Raw genomic sequence first — 24,495 nt, forward strand, 5'->3', positions numbered from 1 at the left:
TTTGATCCAACACACTCGCGTAAATGAAAATACTAGTTGCGAGAGAAAAATCCACCTTATATTTTCAACAAATTGAAAAAGTTTACTAGAATATAAGTATACCTAGTTCAATATAAAAATGATGTATAATATAAAATGTTACTTAGTGTATAAAGTGAAAATAACTTCATTTCTTATTGCAAAATTAAGCACATTGACACAGTTAGATATACACCACCATTTTCCTATCAATTATTTCTTCAAAATGGAGCATGTATATATTTGTAAAATTAAACAAACAATAAAATTGCATGACTGAATATTTGTTCTGTGACATAAACAAGGATAATCTTAATCCTCCATCGATATTAGTACATGCACATGTCAAAGATGATTTATATATAAATGCAACATTCAACTTTAAGTAAAAACATAACAAACACTTTACCAAAATATGTTTTCCACTAATAACCAAAAAAAGAAAGTCATACTAGTTCAATATGTAGTTGTAATAACGGGTATACTTGGTGTGGGGATGTGACCTTTGTGAGACTAACCTGGTTGATACTATTTGTAAAAAAAGCATATGGTTGATAAAAAAAAATTATTGCGTTTCTTTAATTTTGAAAAATACCTTAATTTGTATGTGGTAAATATCAGAGAAGATAACAGGGAGTTTCTCTTTGTAAGTGAAACTATTACATTAGAATATTGCAAATAATGGTGTTGTCATATAGTATTACTAAACTTGCATTAGTACGGTACGATGGTATATGATTATTAAAGTCTAGCGTTATTACAAAAAATGAGTGTAGTGTATAATTTTTTAATGAATTTAATTGAAAATAAATTATAAAAATTATTATATGTAAGTAAATCAATGTGTATAAACCTACAGTTTTGTTTTCTACGTTTTTCTTTAGCCTCATGTAAAGATATATACGAACGTCTATGGTAACTCACAAATTGAAATGTATCAAAATACTTATTTCATAAATCAATAAATTAATGATGAGATTCTCACATGGGTTTACTTGATGATGTTGTGTTTGAACTTTGAAGTTTATTCTTTTTAAGGTCACAAATTGGTTCTCTTCGGTGTTAATTTTGGTGAGCTAGTTAACATCTTCAAAAACTATTAATTATCATTTTTATAGAACTATTTTTTGACTTTTATATTTTAGGAAATATATAATTAAGAAAAAAACACTATATTATTGTTTAGAAGAATCCCGTTAAATATTTTACATTTTGTCGTAAAAAATAACCAATATTCACTATTATGTGTCATAAAATTTCAGAAAAAATTCATTTTTTTCGCCGACTCTTTTGGTAAATAAGGTATAGTTATTATAATTGAAAACGATAAAAAATAATATTTATGTTTTCAAAAAATAACTAATTTAAATATTAATTTAAAGACCGAGTATACCGACGCAGTTGAATTTAGAGTGTGTAGTAGAAATTGTCCATAATCAAGACACCTATTTGGGTGTTGTTTCCTTTATTACCTTCATCCTACTTTCACATATGTCAATTCACAATTTCAACATTTAATAACGTTAATTATCTATTAACAAAAATTACAAAAGTTTATATTTTAAAATATTCATTGAGATAAATCCGACAATATCTTATGTAATATCAATATTTATCTTTATATATTAGTAAAAAAAAATGGTCAAAGTATGTTATATGAATATTGCGTATAATTTAGCCATATCACTCATTGTGGGACGAAGAGAGTACCAAAATATATCAGTTCTACGTGCATATTTTGAAAAATTCAATCATTTGATGGAGTGTTTCTTAACAAAAAAAAATTTACGAGAATGAAATACGAATGTCTATTACATATTGTCTGTCTTCAAGTTGTTCTAGAGAAACATTGAAATACTAAGTCAAATATTTATTACAGACCAAGTCTAAGTTGTTTCAAGAAACAATGAAATACGAATATTTATTACATACCACTAATCATAATATTTTCAATTCTTGGAGCCCCTGTTCCACGTTAATGTTGTCTTTAGTTGTATCACCCTCCGCTGCCAACATCTGGTTGTAGCTAGCTTTCATTGAAGTAGTACACACACCTTTCCACTCATTAGTCTTCCCAATTATTTCTTGGTAGAATGACATAACGTTTTCTCCATATCTAACTTTTCACTCTTGGGTAAGCCTCTCATTTTCTTGAAGCTCTTCAATAGAATGGAACTTCTCCCCATTTGGACCTTCGATGAACGCTTCATGGTTCGATTCAGAACGCCAAACAAAACCAGGTGGCAGCACACTCTCACCGAAAGCATTAGAACTCTTCTTCCTTTTCCCTCTCTTGGCCGGTTTCTTAACAAAATTATAAGTTGTTTTAAGAAAAAAACACAATATGTCTTAAAAAAAAAAAATTAAGGAAAAATATGTCCCAACTTATAAACCACTTTTTAATACCAATGAACCATTATAATATATTTTTCCTTTTATATTCTCAATTATTTATTACTCTTTCTTCTTTCAATTTTTTAATTTACATTTCTTATACCATTAATGAAGGCAAATTTATAAAATGATTTGTATTTTTTCTTTCACATGTAACATTCATTACATTTTTTTATTTTTGTAATTTATATTAAATGGTCAAAACTTCATATAATTTGAGATTAACATTTACTCATTTTTTTCATTTAACAAACTTGTAGATTAAAAAATGAATGTAGAAGACTATAGAGTAAATGGTTCACTATAGCTCAGCATAGTAAAAAGTAACTATAGATACTGGATAAAATAGTGTCAATTACTATTAGAAATTAGTCTTTAAGCATATTGTTTGTTTTTTGTTTGATAGTCACTTCTTATTCGCCCATGTATTATTCAATAAAACAAATAAATGGTAACGAAATCTAGAAAAATTAAAACTAAATTCAACATTTCGTCATGTAGTTGAACATTTGAGTTTGGATCATATCTATATCATATGATCTATTAAGTAGATATTCATGTGAAAGGTTTGAATCATTCTGGAAAAGAAATAGAGGGTAAGACACTGGTTATAACCATTGGGATAGAAATGAAGATAAAATATATTTTGAGAAAAAAGTTAATCTTATGTAAGAAAAAAGTTTATTTTCCCTATCTTACCTATTCATTTTCCGAGTTTAATAAGTGTGAATAAGTTTTAACACAGAATTATGGATTTGTATTTCCTGCTAGTAGTAGACAATTTCAGCTGTTAGATTAAAATCATGACTATGTCGAAACAACTGTGTTATTCATGATGTGTTTGTTTCTTCCACCAAGCATAGACACATGTTTTGCCTAAAGCCGTTATGTTAAGCTTCATAACAAATTCGGTAGTTGAGCATTGAGACGCGATATTTGTGCTCCCACCACCAAACCAAAATCCACAAGAACATAATGGAAGACCCAACATATCCCGTGCTTGTTGATGTCTATTACACACTCAACTATTGCCATGAGAAGAAAGGAAAGATGATCATTTGTTGTCTGTCTATTTTGTATATTTGGCTTGTGAATCATAAGCCTGATAGTAGCTGTGAAATGCAATGTCCTATTGATGATTTCAAGATTGTCATGTGAAAAAGAAAGATGGTATAAATTGGGCTCAAAAGTTGGTGAACCTTAATGAAAAGACCGTATGGTGGTACCCTCGACAGCAGGACATAAATGAAGTGATTAATCAGTGTGGGACCTTCTCCAACGTACCACTTATGGTTACTTGCGAGTGCATAAACTACAACCCTGCTTTGGCATTAAGACAACTTGGCCATTCTATCAAGATTAAGCCAACCCCAAAGTTAATTACACGTTTATACTCTATGAAATGGGTTTGGAGAACTTAGAAGAATTAAGGAAAACATGTCAAACTTAGGATAAGGTCATCATAAAAGGGAGAGAACTTAGAGGCAGAGATTATCGTGCAGGATTCACCACAAGAATAAGGATGCTCTTGATAAGGATTTGGAATTGGTTCATCCAAAAACCTAAATGAGCAAAACTAGCTCTCACTTCATAAATATAAAAACTCATGTATTAACCAAATAAAAATGATAACAAAATTGTTATCTATACATACACCTATGAGAGATATGGATTATCACCTATACGATGGAATAATGAGTTAAAAGATCAAATAAGGAACTAAAACATTATACAACTACAAAATAAAGCAATCTAAATTTTAAACTGAACAGTAATACGCACATATTAGTAAAGAAATATTCACATATCGGTCATTATGCTACCCTCTTCAAGAGAATTTGTCCTTGAATTTATTGTCAACATAGCTTACTAGGAGAAAACATAAATCAATGACATGAAAAACAAAATTAATCATTCCATGCGTAGTCAAGATAAAGCATTTTAAAGGTAATATGTTATGACTAATTTCTCCTCCATTTAATTAGACTTAATGACAAAATATAAAGTTTCTTCTATGCTAAATGCTAAATGATAATCAATTCTATTCACAACAATGGAATCACATGGAACTTTGGAAGAATTAGTACGAATATGTAATTTAAAAAAATCTGTATTAGTGAATCTACAAATTAATTCTACATCTAACCTCTTAGAACAAATGTCAAATTCATTTGGGCTAAACTATTAATTAAGAAGATAGGAGCTTTCAAAATTGAGAATTAAAACTCCATTTTCAACATGCATATCCAATTTCCTATGAACCACATTAACATCAAAACATACATCTCTTGTTCCAAAGAAATCATGAAATGTGTGGTTCACAAAGAACAATCAAAAGAATACAAGGAAGGCGTTTCAACAAGCATTTTATCCAACAATTTTCCAAATTAAAATATGTTTCATTTGCCGAAACATTCTCAAGCATAGATGTATTTGCAAGTCTCCTTTTATGCTACTTCTGCCATGTAGTTTTTGTCTTGCCGATGTTTGTTCGTCTTCTGTAGAGATTTTGTTATTAATAAATTTTACCGTTTAAAAAAAAACTTAAAAAGTCATTAACTATATCCATCTTTTGTATACCTTTAAGAACCTTAAAAAATGGATCAATATAACCCGATAGAATGTTAGTATTAGTGGTCAAACAATCATATGAAAAACTATGCATGGATGGTCTTACTAACATTTCTTCATCTTCCTTACTCTCACTTTTACTCTCAAAGTTTTCTTATATCTCATTCTTTTCTTTTTCTTTAAAGGTAATCTCAAAGTTTTCTTTTACCTCGTTCTTTTCTTTTTCTTCAAAGGTTCTCTCAACAAAGTTTTCTTTTACCTCGTTCATATGAAATGTGCATGTGCATGGTACATGTGCTTTTATTTTCTCCTTTTCTCTCAATGTGCATGGTACATGTGCTCCGATTGTTTAAGCTTTTTTGCCAAAAGAATCAATTTTTTTTCCTTAAAAAAATCACTTTTTTCATTTTTAAGTGTTTGTTTAGGATTTTTAGAAAAATCATTTTATCAAAAAAATCTATTTTGATCCTAAAATGAATAGTTATTAGGATTAGCTTTTCTCAAAATCTATTTTTTTTCAACAACAAGGAGGTAACACATGTACAAGTTAAAACTCATTTTTTTTCTTGAAATGGATTTTTATGAGTAGTAGGCAAACAAAAATAGCTTTAGATTTTTTGAAAAATCTCTAAAAAAAAATCTCTAGATTCTTTTAACTCAAAATCTATTTTTTTAAAGCTGAAACAAACGTGTTTCCAAAAAAAAAAAAACTGAAACAAACGCACCCATATTCTATTTTCTCATTTGCATACCTTATATTCCCTCTCTCTAAATTTCTAAACCTCTTTTCTTTTCCTCTATCATGATTTCCATACCTCTATGGTACATGTGCTTTTATTTTCTCCTTTTCTCTCAATGTATTCTCACAAAATCTCAAATATATCCTTGATATAGGCTCTGTTTGTTTAAGCTTTTTTGCCAAAAGAATCTATTTTTTTCCTTAAAAAAATCACTTTTTTCATTTTTAAGTGTTTGTTTAGGATTTTTAGATAAATCATTTTATCAAAAAAATCTATTTTGATCCTAAAATGAATAGTTATTAGGATTAGCTTTTCTCAAAATCTATTTTTTTTTCAACAACAAGGAGGTAACACGTGTACAAGTTAAAACTCATTTTTTTTCTTGAAATGGATTTTTATGAGTAGTAGGCAAACAAAAATAGCTTTAGATTTTTTGAAAAATCTCTAAAAAAAAAATCTCTAGATTCTTTTAACTCAAAATCTATTTTTTTAAAGCTGAAACAAACGCACCCATATTCTTTTTGTATCCTCATTTTTATATGCTCTATCACCTCTATGTATTTTCTCATTTGCATACCTTACATTCCCTCTCTCTAAATTTCTAAACCTCTTTTCTTTTCCTCTATCATGATTTCCATACCTACCATTCCTTTTCTCCCTTTTGTTTCATATTCAATTTCCTCGTCATGAGCATGTCTTCTAGGTCTATCATGTACCAACCCATTCCTCAAGGCATTCATTTGAGTTTCCATCATTTTAGTCACCCTTGTCATTAAAGAATATGTCCTTGGTGATGTAGGTGGAGAATGAGTTTTGTCCATGGCTCAAAATAGCAACAAGCCAAAAAAACAAGAAATAGTACACTCAAATAGGAATGTCAAACAAGACAATTTGGATATGATGTTAAAATAAAAGATAGTAGAAAAATGAGCAATTTGATATAGTAATCAATAAATATATATAGTAAAAGTATGACAAAATAGTGATAAATTGTGTAAATATGAATGATGAAAGAAAATTATAATTCTGGATTTTGTTTTTAATAGCTGTTTTTTTTTTGCTATTTGCACCCTTTTATCAAATTTTTTTCGATTTTTTTATTTGGATTCCTCTAATTTTCTAAAGATACTTTGACTTTTGAATTTCCATATTTGAGTAATGTATGAGGAAATAAAACCCAAAAATATTTCTACACAATTATGGATCAAAATATTTTATGTGAAGAAGATTATGATGAACATAATGAATTTTTGAAAAATTTCTTGCAACACGTGAATTCAAAAATGAATCAAATGTGCATAAAAACTAGACCCAATGGAAAAATTACGATAATAAATAGAAAAAATTAGATTTCATTTTTAAGTTTTATTTTTATTTTTCTTTATAGATTCACTCCAATATCAAAAGTGGTGCATTGTTAGATATTAAATATGGTTGTCTCATCCAACTAAAATTCAAACATTTGTTCGTGATTTCGTTTTGAGTTTTGGTTTATAAATACTAGGGCAAATTTTGGTGATTTCGTTTTGAGTTTTAGTTTTTAAATGCTAGGACAAATTTAATTCACAACCTAATCATAGGGTAAATTCAATTTTATCCTTTAGTTCAAAATATTTTCTCTAATACTAAGAAGGTAACGTCACTAAAATTACAAACAATTTACAAATTAGTACATTTATATCAACACTTCATAAAAGCCTCTCTTCTATTTTATTATTTAAAGGCTGAAATTGAGAAATGTGATGAATGAATTCTATTATTCCCTAAATTAGCACGAGTATATGCTTTTATATGATGGTGACATCTTGTAAATGAGCTGGGTTGCGATGTTTGGTACAGAGGGTTTGCAGAGTTTGATGAAAATCACGGCAAAAAACCACATTAACATAGAAGCTAGTATTTAGAGCTTCTGAAAATCATGGCAATAACGTATCGGAAAACGGGAAACCAAACACACACTAAGAAGATAGATATATAATATAATTTTTAAGGTTAATTTAAAAAAAAAAGAGTCAAATATTAGTATTTTAATTGTTATGTTAGTTTTTTTTCTTGTTAGGACCTGAATTATGACCTCCAACTCATTATCCCTTAACTCAAAAAATGGTAACTTGGTTAACTGGGGACTCATTGATCATACTATGATAAAAAAAAATTAACTTTCCTAACAAGTAGAGAGAGTTTGGGTATGTAATTGTGTTTTCAGAAAATTTGGCAGTGCTTGTAAATAGTAATCTCATTATGAAAGTTAAGGTGTTCTTCTAGCTCCATTCCTTTTCTTTTTAGTTGAAGAGGGTTTTGGAGGTGTTATCAAGGAGACTGTTCTTGGGTAAGAGTTTAGAGGGTTCAAGATACCTCCAATTGATTTGAAGTCATCTATAGTATCCTCATTCAATATACTCCTCAATGGGAGAGATATTATACAACACTAGATTACAAAGAAAATCATCTTGGAATACCGATCAATATTTTCTAGGTCATTAATTTTCTCATCCTATGAGGTTCTTGCGCGCCCTATTCAGATTCTAAAATCCGAAATATTTTAACGTGTTTTTGGATATGACGTGAGAAACTCATAGGGTGGAAAAAGAAACGTTCTATTTTCTATCGTGTCACCTTTTTCAACCTATCATACTTTTTCTCCAAGGCCCAACAGGGTCCAAATCAGAAAGATATAAATGAGCCAAGAAAGAGGATTTTTTTTTCTATCCACACCCCTCTGAATTGGAAAGCACATGGTCGCTAAAGAATGGACCATCATGTCATCATCCATTCTGTTAGTATTACTAAAAGACAAAAACCTAAAGTTAAGCTTTGTCACAGCATTCCTGAAGAACGTAAACTAAAACATCATAACCTGGGCAACAATGATAATACCACAACTTTGTGTATTTGAAACATATTCGCGTCGGTGGGACATGAAATATGGACATCTCTTTCCCATAGATTCCCTCCATTAGAGTTAAATTATATTTGCGGTGGTATGACATATCAACTAGGATTTGAACTTTAATTCATTTCGTTTTGAAAGTCTAACCTCTTTGACCAGAACCAACCCACGACATTACTTTGATTATTACTATATTATATGCAACATTTTATAGTCTAAACTAATCTGAAATATTTCATATTATAATGATGAACTAATTGAAGTAAGAGCAATGCAAGTTTTGTTAATAGCAACCACTTTCTCTGTGCTATATGTCTTTAACAAACTACATAACACTCACTTCAACTGTTTCTCAATTTTTCTGATATAAACCAGCTTGTAATTCATAACATAAGTCACAATGTAAAGTCAAATGTATTTCAATCCATGTCAATTAGCAATGGATAATTAACCCTTATTCAAACTCATGTCAATTTTCTAATTTAATGCATAGAAACAACACATCAACCAAGTTGTGATGCAATGGAACCATGCACCTTCCAAAATCTTATCCAAACAGAGGGTAAGACACTGGTTATAACCATTGAGATAGAAACCAGGATAAGACATGTTTTGAGAAAGAAAAAAAAAAGTTGATCTTAAGTAAGAAAAAAAGTTTATTTTCCCCATCTTATCTATTTATTTTCCGAGTTTAATAAGTGTGAATAAGTTTTAAACAGAATTATGGATTTGTATTTCCTGCTAGTAGTAGACAATTTCAGCTGTTAAGTTAAAATCACGACTATGTCAAAACAACTGTATTATTTAGACACTCGAAAACTTACACTATATCAACACCGTATACAGATGAATGTGGACGTCGAACTTTAGAGGAAAAGCGATAACATGTAACTATATACGGTGTTGATGTCGGATTTTGTGTACAAAAACATATTTCATCCTTGAATAAATTAAACTACATTGCATAACATTAATCAGTTCAAACAGTTAAAAGCTGTTACTCATCACACAGTAACATTAAAGAATCCATCCATGTATCCAAATTGAACTTATATTTACATCTTTAAACAATCTCAGCTATTAAATTAAACTCTTATTTTTTTGTTTACAAAATTAAACTCTTAATTACAGTCACACAAATAAATAAAAAATAGCTTATAATTGGACCCGTTTGGATTACCTTATTTTTTTTTTAACAACAACAACCAAGTTTTATCCCACTAAGTGGGATCGGCTACATGAATCAAATGACGTCATAGTGTTCTATCATAAATCAAATTTAGACTTAAGAAAAATAGCTTATACAAATAATCAAGTAATTATGTAAATTCATAAGTTCTCATTATCGAAAAGTATATCTTCATAGGTTGTTTTTCCGTAAACTGACTTGACAAACTTATGAATAATAGACATAAAAGTTTATTTACTTGCATAAGTTGTATTGTATAAGCTCAAAAATAAGCCACAATCCAAACAGGCCCTAACTTCTTTATCATTTCAATTTTATTTTATCCATTTTCTTGCATCAAAACAATCCTAACCAAAGAGGATAAATGCACCTATCTCGGTTTAGGTGTGTCCCGGTGTGAACAAGCATCAGTGTTAGTGTCCGTGTCATATCCGATGTATGTGTTCGTATTCGTGCTTGATAGTAATGCGCAAATAAAAAATGATGAATCCAGCAAAAACATCTTGAACAAAAAAAATAAATAATACACCATCCAAATTATTTGTTTTTTAATTTAGATTCATAGTAACAAAACCATAACTAAATAACTCAATTTTCTTCACTACAACAACATAATAACAATAACAACATGAAATTGAAACAACATTGCTATGAAATTACAAAATTAAATAAAATTGGGGGAAAAACGAAACCCTAAATTAAGCAATGGTAACTTTAGCACCTGCAGCTTCAAGTTGTTTCTTAGCATCATCAGCTTCATCTTTACTCACACCTTCTTTAAATTTCTTCGGCAAACCTTCAATCAATTCCTTCGCTTCTTTCAATCCTAAACTCGTCAAAGCTCTAACCGCTTTAATCGCCGCAATTCTCGCGTTACTAGGAACATCTTCAATTACCACATCGAATTCGGTTTTTTCTTCGACTACTGCGACTTCGGCGGCTGGAGCGGCGACAGTGGCGGCGGCGGGAGCGAAGGAAGCGGCGGTGACGCCGAGTTTTTCTTGGAGGTAGTCGACGAGGTCTTTGGCTTGGGAGAGAGTGAGGTCGGAGATGTCGTTGCCGAGTTTTTCTATTTCAGTGGCCACGGCGGAGATGGGACGGAGACGAGTGCGGTGGTGGTGGGAGATGGAGAGGGGTTTGGAGGGGAAATTGAGAGTGGAGATTGGTTTTTTTGAGAGGGGGGTGTGGTGAGAAAGTGTGAGGGTGGAGATAGTTGTGAAAGCGGTTGTTGATAATGCCATTGTTGTTGTTAGAGAATTGAAAATGAGAATTGAGAATGGAAAAGTGTGAGAAGATGAAGAAAATGAGAGGATAAGGGAATGGATATAATGAAATGAGAAATGAAATGAAAGGCTTAAGAATAAGAAGAAGTAATTTAAATATTTAAAAAAATGTAAAGAAAATAATAATAGTAAAATTACCAAAAAAAAAAAAATGAAGGAAAAAAATGAAAAAATGTTTGGGGCATTCGGAGAATCGAACTCCGGACCTCTCGCACCCAAAGCGAGAATCATACCACTAGACCAAATGCCCGGTTGTTGAAAATTTTTGAGTTTAGACATTAATATAATGTATTTTCTAAATAATATCAATTGACATCTTTAATTTTTAGTCATGACACTGATGGCTCCTTTTGTATATTTCAGATTTGGATCTTGTTGGGCGTTGATCTTTTTTCTATAATGATGATAATCCTATGTGTGAAAAATAAATATATAATTGTTGTTACACAAGGTTATTTACTCTATGAGAAGATAGGTGGGAAAATTGGAAATGATTTGAACTGAGATGATGAAGCATATATATTCATCTGATTAAGTGTGTTTCGTTGTTGAATATGTATTGTGTTTAACACTAATAATATGATTATATTGAATTATGTTTTTTTTTTTAAGAAACTAAAATTTATATTGAATTATGTTACTTTTTAAATTATTATCAGAGTTGATGTATATATGTCGTATTTGATGTTTGTGTATGAGTTTGTGTTTCATGGGATGACACGGTAAAAAGAGTAAGTATTGCCATTGAAAGGTGATTTTCTTTGTAATCTAGTGTTGCATAACCTCACTCTCAATGAGGAGGTTATTGAAAGAGGGGGCTCTAGGTGATTTCAAATCTATTGGAATTGCTTTTTTTATTTTTTATTTTTAAATCTATTGGAATTATATGAAAAGTTGACCCCATTTTGTTCTATACTTCCTTTGTAATAATTGCCATGGTTTGGATCTAAACCACCATTTTAAAAATATTCCTACTTCAAGACTAACATACATAATATCAATAGAGGCAAAAACATCTACTTTGCAATTTAGATAACCCTATGTCAATGAAAGGAAACATCCATCTACATTATTCCCCAAAACATAGCCCTTTGAGAAGTTATCCCTAAAACCAAAAGGGAGCTCAAACCACCTTAGAATTGCTTTCACATTCCATAGGTTCTCAACACTAGGTTTCTCGATCAGTTAGGTATCATCATCAATATTTTGTAGATGAAAAACTACTAGTATATCATAGTTTCCTACCTTGAACCCTCTAAACTTAGCCAATGACATAGTCTCCTTGATATGACCCCCAAAACAACAACTAAAATGAAAAGAAATGGAGTATGAGGATCAACTTGCTTCAAAGTTCTATCACTTTGGATATTATATTTCATAGTGGTCAAAATTTATAAAACACACAACCATGTATCCAAACTTTACCTGATATAGAAGAAATAAATAAATACTCTAATATATAATAAAAAAAAACTCCGATTAACTTTTGTTAAAAATCACTTCTAGAGAGACCATAGTTAATTTTGGAGATATATAATTGATTCTGACATGTTTAGTTTCTGTATAGTAGAATTGATTATGTCTCCAAAATTGATTTTAGTTGAAGTTAGGATTTGTAGTTTTCGATTCTATAATTGATTTTTAAATACATATTTACTTTCAGCTCACTTTTACAAAAATGTATCTAAACATATATCAGTTTTAGTTAGAACCACTTTTAACCAAAATTAATTTTACAAAATCAACTCTATCATAATCAATTCTTCACACTGAACAATCAAACACACACTAAGATACAAATTTTCAAAATTAACCTCAATAATAACACAGTCTAAATATATCCATCTTCTTAAATAATAACACAGTCTAAATATATCCATCTTCTTAACCATGTCAACTACCACATTCATCACAACCACCTCATTTACAAGATGTCACAATCAAATAAAAGCACGTTGATTTAGGGAAACAATAGAATTCATCTCTAGTAATGCTAGAAGAGAGACAAGACTAAAAAATTATCAAAACTAAATAATGAATCCTAGGAAAGTTTTGACATAAATGTTCTTTGTTCAACTAAAAAAAACGTTCCTCCAATAATAGACTTATGTTTGGATTGATGGAATGAAACTCAACCTTATACTCCCTCCGGTCCTATTTACAAGAGACAATTTACTTTTCAGATACATTAAATAATTTATGTATTTGATTTAGGTTCTTGACTAGATACATACATTATTCAATGTATCTAAAAAGTCAACTTTCTCTTGTAAATGGGACCAGAGGGAGTACATTTTATCGTATCCCATCACTTATCCTCATTTTACTTACACTTCAATATGGGTGGAATGAGAATTAATCCCAATTAACTAGTTTGTTTAATTAATAAATTACAAATGCATCCATGTCTTCTTTACCATTCTCCCTTGTACTTCATTATATTCATTCTATTTTTTCTTCGATAGGATCGTATCTCAATGGATAGTGTTGGCTTCAATATGTAACAACATACCATTAATTCTGGTATTGGTTAATTTGTGTGACTTTATGGTTCAGAGGAAAAAAAAAGCTTGTTTCACATTTTAAAATCGTTAATAATGGAACTCCACATGAAGTAGTGGGACATACATTGATTTCACCCGATAAAAAAATGGGTGTTAGAGAGAGTGCTCAAAAGAGAGTGTTGCTAACATTCCTCTTGTTCTAATATAGTTTAAGAATACGTGATATTTTAATTTTCATTATTATTCTTATTATAATTAATTTCTAACCGGGTCTATGGAAATTGTAAGAAAGGAGAAGACCCTTTATACAAGTTAACAATTTTTAATTATTTTAATGAAAAATGATATGAATTAATTTTACATAATAATGCTTGTTAAAGAAGGATAAAAAAAGTATAACTTGTTACATTTCGTTTACTTTCCAAATAGTGGAGCGAGTAATTTGTTCTGCTTCGTCATAACATACCCGAACAATGATAAGGAACGTTCATTCTATTATGTTCCATACTTCCATTCTACTCCATTTCATTATGTTTCATTCCATTTGCTTCATATGATAAGGAACGTTCATTCTATTATGTTTCATTCTACTCCATTTCATTATGTTTCATTCCATTTGCTTCATTATGTTACATCAATCCAAACAGAACTAAGTTTTCAATTTAGAAGAGTGGTTACAATTGACTCTTATGTAACCATATTGAAAATCTTCAACAATCTTGGTCATGGATTTGGACGATACAAGCAAGATTGTATGACAAACTTTTCACAAATCTCTCCCTACTAGAAGTATATTATGTCATTGGAGAGTTCAGTTAACATCAACTATCCCATCATGGAGTAAAAAAAAAACAATATTCAAAGTCTTATGTTATGTCCGCAAACTAATGATATTTGGATTGGTTGCAGATTTCAGGTTGTTCAATCAATGTGTCACAATGTTGGCTTGAATAATGTTTCATATATCATTATGACATTAGTGGATAAAAGTCATCGTAGCTTTGTTGATCATGTGGAATATTTGAATCTCTTGTACTCCTTCCGTCCCATATTAGATGACCTAGTTGACTCTGACACATGTACCAATGCATATGTTTTATCTTTGATATCTTCAATTCTCTACTAAAAAAAATTATGAAAATTTAATATTTTAAAAATATTGATCGAGACGAATTCAACAACATCTTACATGATATTATTTATCATTGTGAATTAGTAGAAAAATATGGTCAAAGTATGTTAAGTCAATAATGTATATTGTCAAATAGGTCATCTATTGAGGGACAGAGGGAGTAACAAATTTATCTTTGAGGGAACCCTTACAAAGAGGTACAAGATCATGTCAACAACTTTTGCTTAGTCCCGTGTTGCTCTTCATGCGTTTGGAAGCTCGTCTTCCCACCCATCGCCTAGTTCGCGAGGTGGGTTGGAAGAAAAGGGATCAAGTTACCATTGTCTTAAATCTGGACAATAATGCTCCGACTAATTCAGAAAAGATGAGTTTTGGTGGCTTGGTGCATAGTTTTGATGGTACATTTCAATTTAATTTTCTCTCAATTTGATTTTCTCTGATAGCACTGGTTTGTCTAATATTCTTCATGCAGAAATTCAAGCACTTTTGGTTGATATCTAATCGTCTTGGCAAGCTTAATATACAAAAGTCGTGTACTTTTTAAATTTCTCATATATTGGGAAAAACCCAAGTCCCACATCGGATAGAAAAGACAGAGGAGACAATCCTCACCTTACAAGTCGATTTTGTAAGAATAAGTTAGACCCCAAATTTCAACATCATATGTGGTTCGATTGGCTACATTGAGAACATCTATTTTTCATCTGTACACACGAGTTAGGAATTATTACATAATTCATTCATAAAGATTGAACTACTATATCTCTTCTTCTCATCCTTCTTCGCGGAGAAAATTCTTATGCATATGTTTTAGCAAAAATAGAAGCTAATAACTCAAATAATTTAATTATTCTTAAGCTTATTAGCCGATGTTCTTGATGTGTCTTTTGTAAACATAATAATGCATGAGATGATTTTCTCAACAAAAAAAAATGCATGAGACGATGACTTCAATATTTTTCACAATGGTCAATTAGTAAAAGGTAAAAATCGACAAATAGATTTTTTTTATGGCTAATGTTAACTTGTGCCCTCAAGGCACATATTAAGATACTCATTATAGAAATACACATATCAAAAGGCGTGCATTCAACTTCTTAAAAGTTGTTATATTGTGTTTTCCAATGCAAAATTGCTCTATTTAGATTGTTTAACATGTGCCCTAAGGGCACAAGTTAACCTGACCCTTTTTTTATTAAAAAATGGTGGGAATGAAAAGGTGACATCATTGGAAGTGTGTAGACTTTTTTTTTGACCAATTGAAGTGTGTAAAGTGTAGACGGTAGAGTGTAGTTAGGTACTATAGGGATTGTGTAGTGTAATTGATGCTTCTTAAATCTGAAGAGAGCAGTGATAGGTAGATATTTCGTGGAGATAAAGACAAATCTCGTTTCCTATTCCACCGCTACATTGCAAATTGCAATAATCATCATCATTCTTCTTAAGTTTAATACTCTCTCCGTCCCGCAATAGATCATCTATTTGACAATGTGCATCATTGACCTAGCATATTTTGACCACAATTTTCTACTAATATACAAAGATAAATAATATCATATAAGATCTTGTTGGATTCGTCTTGATGAATATTTTTAAAATATTAAATTTTCATAATTTTTTATAATAGAGAATTAAATATCACATTTATAAGCAAAAGTTCACATTTTATATTCATTCAATAAATAATGTATGTAATCTATATATAGATCATGTACATCATTTATTGAATGAACTTAAAAAGTCAACTTTTACTTATAATAGTGACCGGAGTGAGTACATCTCCTAAAAAAAGTTTAATCCTTCGATAAATTTTGTCTAATTTTACCTGATACTTTAAAACATCTTTACAAAAAATAAGTGTTTTTTAGTATGTGTTTAATTCTGACGGTCTCCGCGAGCTTATCACAGTTATTATAGATGTTGTACTCCCTCCGATCCTTATCATAAGAAGAAAAACAAAAAATAAATAAAAACCAATGTAACTATTAATTAATGTAATTTTTTGAATACTTTTACAAATATACCCTCATAAAAATTTGTAAAGCATTAAATGCGCATACTAATATTAAAAAGACAAACATTAAATAAGGGGTATATAAGTCTTTTAAACAATAACTATACCTTGAAAGTTGTGATATTTTATTATAAAAAAACAAAAAAAAATTGAAAATTTTCTTATATACTCCCTCCGGTCTCAAATGTAAGAAACTTTTCACTTTTTAGATTCATTCAATAAATGATGTATGTGATCTTTATTATAGACTAAAGACCACATATATCATTTATTGAATGAACCAAAAAGTGAAAAGTTTCTTACTCCATTTGAGACCAGAGGGAGTATAGGACTGGAGGGAGTGTAATATATGTAAGAGTCAAGCTTCAAACCCCTTACACTACTTTTACTCGCCTTAAAAGATGAATTTATAGTCATTAAATTATTTGACAAAAAATTACTATAAAAACAAATCGTCGATCAACAAAATTTATACAATAACTAGACATGAAAATTTTGTTTGCGTAGCTAAATTGACGGTGTTGATATTGCTACCTTCATCAAGTTTAAGTTCGAGATCATATAGCTCTGAGAGAGTTTAGATGATGTTTTTCTCTTTATCTACAGACAGAAAAATATTGATGAGAATTTCATAAGAACAATAGATAAGTCATTTAAATTTATTTATTCGTGATTTTTAACAAATTAATTATATTTTCTCTCAAAAAACAAATTAATTATGTTTGACCGTCCCTTTTAATTATTAATTATTTTTCATAGAGGTTAGGGACAAAAATCACGTATATAAAGTGTTGAGGAATGAAAAAAAATTATGAGTTTGAATTTGTGTTTCGTTATTTCAGATGTTTATACAATATTTTACCATCTAAGTTGTAATTACACGACCATTTGTAATTACTTTTATTGGCATTAAAAACAAGGCGAAGGAAATACATCAAGAGAAAATGAAACCAGACTTGTTGACGTCTCAAAAACTATAAACATATTTTTATGATAAGTGCTAGCAGCTTCCTCGCGTCCCAAATTTTAAATCACTTTGTTTATTTCACATAAATAATTGGACAAAGAGTGTGGATTAATAGATGAGAGAAATAATATTAGTACATAAAATCATTTTGATTGCATTTACGGTGAATTTAGACGGTGCGGAAGAGGAAATTCATCACCATAAGTCTTTGATGTCTTGAAAGAGCACAACATGCTTATGAAACCGAACTTTTGATAAACTTCAAACAGAGTGATGAATCGATATAGCAAACTGAACCGTAGAAGACTCGCGTCCTTAACGATGATTAGCTCTCGATGAGTGCTATAAAGCTCACTATAAGACATATAATCAATTTTTTTTTCATGAAAAATAAAAAATGGGTTAATAGTCATTTTGGTCATTGAATGTGCAACGAGCCGTCGTTGATAGTTCCCAAATGTATCGAAATTCTAAAATAATACTTGATTATGCACTTCACTAATCAAAATAGTCATTTGTGTTAAATTATTCTGTTAATATTCTGATTTTAGGGGATGTTTATTTTGGTGGGTGCTGTTTTTATGGGTGTTGATGACATTCTGTCATTACGTAATATTAGGGACTTATTGTGACATTTTGATAGAGTTCTCATGCAATTTTTACTGTTCTGGAGTGCAAAAAGCTTAAAATTTGAAGTCTGTTCGAAGGAAATCGCGCCACGCCAATTTCAAGCCGTGCTGCGATTTTTGAAGCAAAAATACACACTTCCTGTAAAGGGGAAATCGCGGCACGCCAATTAACAAGGCGCGGCGCGATTTTGATGGGTCAGGCCCATGACTTCTATAAATACTGCACTCAATCTGAAGAACAAGGGTTACGATTTTGGAGAACGAAAGTGCGATTTAAACACCCAGAAGGCTGCAGCGGAGAGGATTTCATCATCTCTAACCCAGTTTATGTATGTTTTAATTCTTTCATTGATTATGCTATTTGTAAACTCAATTATGAGTAGCTAAATCTCTTAGAGATTAGGTCGGAGATGAACCTATGTAACCCTAATTGATCATATGTTGCTGTGAAACTCTATTACTTATTAATGATATTCTAGTTTTCATTCAATTCAATTGTTCTTACTGCTTTTTATATCCTGATCAAATATAAACATGATTTTGTGAGATCGAATGACTACTGACCATAGCTTTCGACTTAGACCTAATTGAATTGTTCTAATAAACATGGTTAGTCTAGGAATGGATAATCGTTTGTTAGTGATATTAGGTTAACGTGCTTAAACCTTTGATGATTATTAGACCACCTAAGGAATTAGGGGCTGTAGTTTAAAAAGAGGGTCCTAACTCAAGGGATTGATTAGGGCTAATTTGTTAACTATCGTGAAACTAGAGAATCATTAGTAATAATAGGTGCAGTAACCAATTAGGGGAAACATAGAGGATTCGAAGACCTGATCTCATCTCTCTCCTATTTTCTTAATCAAATCTTTACTTTTTATTTGATTTCTTAAAATCAAACCAAATCTACTGCCTAGTGGCAAAACAAAATAAACTTTTATACATCCGACTTTTATAACGAAATTGAATAATTGAAGTTAAAAACAGTCCTCGTGGGAACGATATTTTTACTACTTCGATAGTTATTGGTGCACTTGCCAGAGATCTATCAAGTTTTTGGCGCCGTTGCCGGGGACTGTTGAATTATTTCAACAAGGCAATTACGTTATAATTTAGGGTTTTTGCAATTTAATTTTCTGTTTTTTTTATTTTTATTTTTCTGTTTTCATATTCACTTGATTACTTTGCGTGGTGCAGTGCTACTAAGGTATTTTGCTGTTTATGCGAGGTAAACAGAGCTCTGACGACTTAGAGTACGATCCGGAGATTGAAAGAACTGCTAGAGCACTTCGGAAAGCTGTCCGATCGCAAAGGTTAGCTCAATCCGTTCCACCGGGTGTTCGAGAACAAGTACCGGAGCAACTCTCAAGTGAATCTGAAACAAATTCTTCTCCTAAATCTGCAACGATGGAAGGAGAAGGAGTTGTACCACCAAGACCTAAGCTTGGAGACTACGGGTTAGCCACTCATCGCGGTCAACTGACCCACACTTTTCAACCAGCTAACCCCGTAGCGTTCGACATCAAGACAACTGTCCTCAATGGTTTGAGGGACAAGCAATTCGATGGGACTGAAGCTATGAGTCCTCATGAACACTTGAGCCGTTTTGCTGAAACCTGTGAGTTTTGTGTGCAACCAGCCACCGTGACTGAAGCACAAAAGAAGCTAAGGCTGTTTCCTTTCACCTTGACGGGAAGAGCAAAAGATTGGTTGCTAACAATTCCAAACGGGACTGTCCAAACATGGGAAGAGTTAGAGCTGAAGTTCTTGGAGAAATACTTCCCTATGTCTAAGTATTGGGACAAGAAGATGGAGATCTCTAACTTCAAGCAAGGAGAAGGTGAATCATTGTATGATGCTTGGGAGCGATTCAATTTGCTTCTCAAGAGATGCCCTAATCATGAGTTCACCGAGAAGCAATACCTCCAAATCTTCACTGAGGGGGTAACACCAAACACTCGAATGTTCTTAGATGCTTCCGCGGGAGGTAGTCTCAAAAGTAAAACTGATCATGAAGTTCAAGCTCTAATTGAAAACATGGCTGGCAATGAGTATCGTGATCAAGCTAAAAAGAAAGAAAGAGGAGTGTTTGGGGTGAGTGAACAAACTGCTATCCTTGCTAACCAAGCAGCTATGAACAAACAAATTGAAGCTCTAACTAAGGAGTTTCAAGGCTTCACTTTGGCTCATAAGCAACAACAAGTGGCTGCAATCAAATGTGACTTATGTGGTGAAGAACATCCAAACGGTGAATGTGTTCCGGAAGGATCAAGTGAAGAAGCTAACTTCATGGGAGGATATCAAAGGCAGAATCAATACTACAATTCAGGCATTAATAAGCATCCAAATCTAAGCTACTCAAACAACAATGCTTTGAACTCTCAGATGCTAACTCCTCCTCAACAACAACAAAGGAAGCCATCCGCTCTTGAGGAAACTATGATGAACTTCATGAAGATGACTCAAGGCAACTTTGAAGAGATGAAGAAGAGTCAAGAAGCTGAAAGAAAGAACAATGAAGCTTCTAGGAAGATGCTTGAAACTCAACTGGGGCAATTAGCTAAGCAGTTGGCTGAACAAAACAAAGGCGGATTCTCAGGTAACACTAAAGATAACCCTAAGAATGAGTCTTGTAATGCTATTGAACTGAGGAGCAAAAAGGTTTTGACACCTTTGGTTCCAAAAGCTCCAAAGAAGGTTGATGAAGTAGTTGAGGTGGAGGAGAATGATGTAGTTGAAAAGAATGATGAGGGTGTAGTTGAAAAAGAAAATGATCATGGAGAAGTTGAAAACGAAAGGAAGAAAAAAATAGAGGGAGAAAAAAGTGAGAGATTAATTGATGAAGATTCAATCTTGAGGAAGTCGAAGAGTCAAATTTTGAAAGATGGAGACAAACCACAGGTTATTCCATCATATGTGAAGCTTCCATACCCTCACCTTTCGAAGAAGAAAGAAAAGGATGAAGGCCAATTCAAGAAGTTCATGCAACTTTTCTCACAACTTCAGGTAAATATTCCTTTCGGTGAAGCTCTTGATCAAATGTCGTTGTATGCTAAGTTCATGAAAGACTTGTTAACCAAAAGAAGGAAGCCTAAGGATGATGAGAACATAGCACTTTCTGAGAATTGTAGTGCTATTCTTCAAAAGAAGCTGCCACCTAAGCTGAAGGATCCTGGTGCTTTTACTATCCCTTGTTCAATTGGACCGGTAGACATTGGAAGAGCTTTATGTGACTTGGGAGCAAGTATAAATCTGATGCCTCTTTCAATGATGAAGAAGCTTAAGTGTGGGGAACCAAAACCAACAAGAATGACCATTACTTTAGCTGATCGGTCAATCTCTTATCCTTTCGGTATACTTGAAGATGTGCTAGTCAAGGTTAATGACTTGGTGTTCCCAGCAGACTTTGTGGTCCTAGACATGGCTGAAGATGAAGACATGCCACTCATTCTAGGAAGACCTTTCCTTGCAACTGGTCGTGCTTTGATTGATGTTGAACGTGGAGAGCTAATGTTGAGGTTCCATAAGGAGCAGGTAGTCTTCAATATCTTTGAGGCAATGAAGCACCAAGATGAGAATCCCAAATGTTACCGGATTGACGTTGTGGAAGAAACAGTCGAAGATAAAACCCTTGAATCTCTACTTATTCAATCTAAGGAGGTGGAAAGTGTGGAATCTATAGACAGACAAGAAGTGATTGAAGATGTTGGAAAGATAGAGGGTGTTAAGCAACTGGAAGTAAGCAAAGAACAGATGCACCAACAATCATCAGGAGACATCCGTGACAACAAGTATGGGGGATTGGCAATTGGTAAAAATGAAATAAAGACTACTACCACTGGTCCAGGTGGTAAATTGGCTTATAGAAGGATTCCCTGTGGGATGCGTAATGGGCCGGCTGCTTTTCGATGGTGTATGCATTCAACTCTCTCTGATACTTTGGAAAGAATTAGAAGGTACTGTGACGAAGGGATGGCAAGAAACAAGCCTGTTGATGAAGCTATAGACATCAAGAAGTCTGGTGCACAAGGAACTTTCAAGGGTAAGGAACAAAAGCTGAAACGGTACCGTGAAGGAGGACTCCCAAACAATGAAGAGGGAGCCACATCAACTAATCCTTAGGGATGGTCATCAGTCAAGCTAGTGACAATAAAGAAGCGCTGAGTGGGAGGCAACCCACTATTTATTTTTCAGGTATGATTTTATTGCTTTCAAAAACAAAAACACAAAAATATTTTTCTTTTCTTTTAATACAAGGCAGGAAAGTTTTAGAAATTTGCTCAAATATACCTCTTGCCAAGAAAATCATGCAAGGTACTGATGTCTTGCATGATTCTCTCCTCAAAAATTTTCAGAACGTAAAGGAACTCAGGCATTTTTCAAGAAAACAAAAAATTTTTTGGCCTGAGAAAGCAAAAACACACTCCCTGTTGCTCAAAATCGCGCCGCTCTGTGCAAATTGGCGTGCCGCGATTTTGAAGAACAGGAGAACACTCTCCCTGTTTTAAAGAAATCGCGCCGCGCCTTGTAATTGGCCGCAGCGCGATTTTGCTTGAAAGTTGACTAACCGTTGCAAAAACTAGCCGTTACAAACCCACCAAACTTCCCTACCGTTAGAAATTTGCCCGTTACTAGCCGTTACACACAAAATCGCGCCGCGCCTTGCAGATTGGCGTGCCGCGATTTTGCCCCTACAACACTATAAATTCTTCACTGTTCATCATCATTTTCATTCCATTCTTCCTACCTTTCTCTATCAAAACTTCCCTAAACTTCCATTAACGAATTCTCTTCATCTTCATCTCAATATTCACCTCCTAACCATCATCAAACCAAAATCCCAATCACAAATTCATCAATCCAAACCACCATCAAACCACAATCATTCAAAACTTTCCCAAACTTCACAAAACTTTCCATTCACCATCTTCCCAAACCACAAATGGCCTCCAACCAAAGAAACACCCGCTCAAAGAAAGCCACCAACCCCAAGCCATCCACAAGCAAATCCAAACGCCCCCGTGCCGCATCCGAACCACCCGAAAACGCCATCCATTTCATCAATGACCTAGCCCAGGAGTTCCATCAATCTATGAAGAGTTTTGAAGTCATAGGGGAGAGGAAGTTTGATTTCACAAAACTTGTGAAATATCCTTTCTTTGAGTCTGAAATACGAAGGAGGGGGTGGACGAGATTGAATGAGATGATCGACGAGGCAAACAACAAAACGGTGATCGTCGAATTCTTTGCAAATGCAAGGGTGTCCGATACACCCTTTCAATCTTTTGTTCGAGGAAAGTACATTGACTTCAGCCCGGATGCTCTCAACGCATGGCTGAATGTTCAAGCACCGGAGGAGTGTTGGGTTGAAAAATTAAGGAGGGAGAGATTTGCTATTACGGAGGATACTTTTGATGAGATCATCACCACCATGTGTAGGCCTGGGTCGACTTGGAAAAAGTCCCGGATGCTTACCTATGCGGAGATGCTGCCGGTACCCAAGGCGTGGGTATCATATGTGGTCCAGACTCTTGAGAGTGCATCTTGCACTTCTGAAATTCCTCTCAAGAGGGTGCTTGCTGCCTATGCCATCATCAAGGGGCACCCTATAGATATTGGCCGCCTCTTGGCCAATAGTCTTCATGATCTAGCAACCGGGAACACCACACAATTGGGACATGGAAGCTTAATTAATTGGTTGTGTGAACAACAGTTGGTGCCGGCTTATGATAGTGATCTCAACACAAGCAATATGAAGCCGATCACCGACTCGGTCATGGATGGGTTTGTCAAGAAATATGAAGGCTACATCAAGGAGAGAGAGAGGGAGGCAGCAAGGCAACAACAAATGGAGCAAGGAGGGAGTAGTAGCCAAGGGGGTTATGCTCCTCTTCATCCAAAGCTTGAGGAATTCATGCATGTGCAAGCTAATTGGATGAATGAGACTTCGGACCAGCTGTGGGTGAACCGTCCTAGGTTCTCAGCTGCGTTTGCTGCGGAGGCTCAATTGCATATGGGTCCGATTCGTGGGTCTTATGAGAGGTTTGGAGGCTCCCGTGAGCGCATGGAGCAATATTTTACACATCAAGAAGAGTATGGGTTGCGCATGAGGAGGGAAATCACTGATGATTTCAATAACACCGAGCAAGATCAAGGGGATGACA

General features: G+C 32.9%; 1 protein-coding gene and 2 non-coding genes across 3 annotated transcripts; all 3 read right to left on the reverse strand.

Moving 5' to 3' along the window:
* Window positions 1-10,323: 10,323 nt before the first annotated feature.
* Window positions 10,324-11,158, reverse strand: LOC146911953 (large ribosomal subunit protein bL12c-like). The gene has a single exon (XM_085718534.1). The coding sequence runs from the start codon at window positions 11,041-11,043 to the stop codon at window positions 10,501-10,503; it is 543 nt and encodes a 180-aa protein (XP_085574660.1). The 5' UTR covers window positions 11,044-11,158; the 3' UTR covers window positions 10,324-10,500.
* Window positions 11,159-11,263: 105 nt separating this feature from the next.
* On the reverse strand, window positions 11,264-11,335 carry TRNAP-UGG (transfer RNA proline (anticodon UGG)). The gene has a single exon. It is a non-coding gene; the product is annotated as a tRNA-Pro (tRNA).
* Window positions 11,336-20,131: 8,796 nt separating this feature from the next.
* On the reverse strand, window positions 20,132-20,238 carry LOC146911955 (small nucleolar RNA R71). The gene has a single exon (XR_015017179.1). It is a non-coding gene; the product is annotated as a small nucleolar RNA R71 (small nucleolar RNA).
* Between the last annotated feature and the right edge of the window lie 4,257 nt (window positions 20,239-24,495).

Source organism: Medicago sativa, chromosome 6, assembly GCF_051527215.1.
Source record: "Medicago sativa cultivar Bolivia chromosome 6, Bolivia_mono, whole genome shotgun sequence".
Taxonomy (NCBI): Eukaryota; Viridiplantae; Streptophyta; class Magnoliopsida; order Fabales; family Fabaceae; genus Medicago; species Medicago sativa.

Bases quoted from the DNA above. Each gene is read 5' to 3' on its own strand.
- LOC146911953 (XM_085718534.1), bottom strand. From the start codon at position 11,043: ATGGCATTATCAACAACCGCTTTCACAACTATCTCCACCCTCACACTT.